The 2,580-nt window shown below is 42.2% G+C and overlaps 1 protein-coding gene across 2 annotated transcripts in view; it reads right to left on the reverse strand.

Moving 5' to 3' along the window:
- NMRAL1 (NmrA like redox sensor 1) overlaps nucleotides 1-2,580 on the reverse strand; it is a 14,921-nt gene that overhangs the window by 5,637 nt on the left and 6,704 nt on the right. For both annotated transcript variants that reach the window (XM_019660262.1, XM_019660261.1), the window contains exon 3: nucleotides 338-576. In XM_019660262.1, the coding sequence (XP_019515807.1) occupies nucleotides 338-576 (239 nt within the window). The remainder of the gene's footprint in view (nucleotides 1-337; nucleotides 577-2,580) is intronic.

Genomic DNA, 2,580 nt, shown 5'->3' on the forward strand with positions numbered 1-2,580 from the left:
CGGGAGGATGAAAATGTTCTGGAATTAGGTAGTGGTGATGGCTGCTTAACTTTGTGAATATGTTAAAAACCAATGAATTGTACACTTTAAAAGGGTGAACTGTATGGTACATTCATGATATAAAAAAAAGTCACTGGATGAGAAAGCAGCCTCCTCCCACCCTCATCAAAGTCTAGGAGGGCTGCATGGGAGAAGAGGGGAAAGGCCTGCAGGGGTCAGTGGTCCTGGGCAGGGCAGGCCCCTCTGGCAGGTTAGAGCTGCCTCCCAGGAACCAGCAGGGGCCTGGGGACTCTTGCAACTAGCCCTGGCCTCCCCATGGCCTCCCACCTGCCCTCACCTGCTTGACTTCCTGCTCCTGGCTGCAGTTCTCCCAGTAGTTGGTCACGATGAAGGTAGCATGAGCCCCGGTCAGGGCCAGTTCCATGCTGGCCTCATCATCCTGGTCTCCCTGCACTACTTCCGCACCTCGCAGCCTCAGCTCCTTCGCTGCCTTCTGCCCAGGGTTTCGGGTCACAGCCCGAACCCGGAACGTTCCGTCTTCCAGAAGCGTCCGGGCCACTGAGCCCCCTTGGGCACCTATGAAGAGTCAAAAAGACCTGCAGGGTTGAACCTGCCTGGGAGTCCTGCTAAGGGTGAAACCCTGAGGGGAATGCTCCACCACAGCAAGACACTCAAGACACTTCGCCTGTCATTCCCATTAAACCATCTCACACCATTTTTAAATAACAGCTTTATTGAAATAGAATTCACTTACCATAATATGCATTTAAAAACTATAGCGTGTAGTGGCTTTTAGTGTAGTCAGAGTTATGCAACCATCATCATATTCGATTTTAGAACATTTTCATGCCCCCAAAAGAAAATCCATACCCATCAGCAGTCACTCTCCATTCTCTCCTCCCCGCAGTCCCTGGCAGCCACTAATATGCTTCCTGTTTCTATGCATTTGCGTGTTCGGGACGTTTCATATAAATGAAATCCTTCAATATGTGGCCTTTTTCTACTCAGCATGTTTTCAAAGTTTCATCCATGTTTTAGCACGCATCACACTTATACCTTTTATAAAATTTTTAAAATGTATTATGAAATATTTAGCAGATGCAAAAAGGGATACCAACACCCTTAGCTAAAAAATAAATTATATCTTTTCCCAAAAAAAAGATGGAGAAAATTATAAAAATGAAAATAATCAAAAGGAAGAAAATAAAAATTATCTATAAATATGTGTATAAGAACATAGCTGCAGCACTATTTGCAACGTTGGAAACTTAGAGACAACCTAAATGTCCTTTGGTAGGAATCTGGTTAAATAATAAATCCCTACAAAGTAATTAAAAAGAATGTGGCAGATCTGTATGTATGGCTTGGACAGGTGAACATGATGGTCCTGGAGTGGAAAAGACAGACTGCAGAACTACAACTACCATCATACAGTTCTAATGGGAATGTCTGTGAGTTCCTCAAAATGCTAAACACAGTTACCGTATGATCCAGCAATAACAAGAAAACTGAAAACACACGTCCACACAAAAACGTCTATATGATTGTTCATAGCAGCATTACTGACACTAGCCAAAAGGGAAACAAATCAAATGTCCAGAATGAGTAAATTTGTAGACCAAAAGATTTGTGGCTGTCAGGGGCTGGGAGAAATGGGGGGAAATGGGGAGCGACTGCTAGGAGGTGTCAACATAAGAAATATCCAAACCTGTAGAGAATTTTAATGAGTTTATTTGAGCCAAACTGACAACATATGCCAGGATGCAAAACCTCAACAGACTGAAAAAATGCTCTGGAGAAGGGCAGGTTTGCAGATTATTTTATGCATTAGAATGAAAGAAGGAGAGGTAAGAAGGGTTACATAAAATCCATTGATGGCATATTAAGGCGGCAGGAGAAAGTAAAGCGGAGAAATCTCTGGGATTTAAGCAAAACAGATAAACACATAACTTCTTTTCCACTGGTGGGTACAGGATAGTTAACATTTACAGTACATAGCGATGCGATGCCAGCAAAGAGATAAGAATGAGGGGTTCTGTGGTCTTACACTCTGGTGCCAGGGGTTGTGCCTTGAGGGGGGTCTGGAAAAGAAGATTACTCTGACATTTCAAACATATATTCTCTTAGATGAAAAAAGACAATAGACAGGTTCACTTAAGGTAAATTTGTCAAGGAAACTCCAGTTCTAGGACCCTGACTACCTGCCATGCCCCGCTTTTAGTTAGGAATTTGTATGTTTAGGCCATCCTGTGTGGTTAATTTTGGTCTTCTGAGTTTGTAAGGCCAGCCACACAGACTTCCCTCCCTTGAGCTTGTCAGGTTTAGTATGTGGCCCTTTTTTCCATCCACATAGGTATGGGGCTTCTTTTTAGGGTGATGAAATGTTCTACAACTGATTGTGGTGATGGTCATAGAACTCTGCAAATATACTAGAAACCTGTGAATTGCACACATTAAATGGGTAAATTGTATGGTACATGAATTATACCTCAATAAAGCTGTTACACATTTTAAAATATACTATATAAAAAAGAAAAACAGGTGCAGGCAAAATAAAACGCTACCGTTTAAAAATAATAT

This window comes from Hipposideros armiger, unplaced genomic scaffold (assembly GCF_001890085.2).
Source record: "Hipposideros armiger isolate ML-2016 unplaced genomic scaffold, ASM189008v1 scaffold_315, whole genome shotgun sequence".
Classification (NCBI taxonomy): domain Eukaryota; kingdom Metazoa; phylum Chordata; class Mammalia; order Chiroptera; family Hipposideridae; genus Hipposideros; species Hipposideros armiger.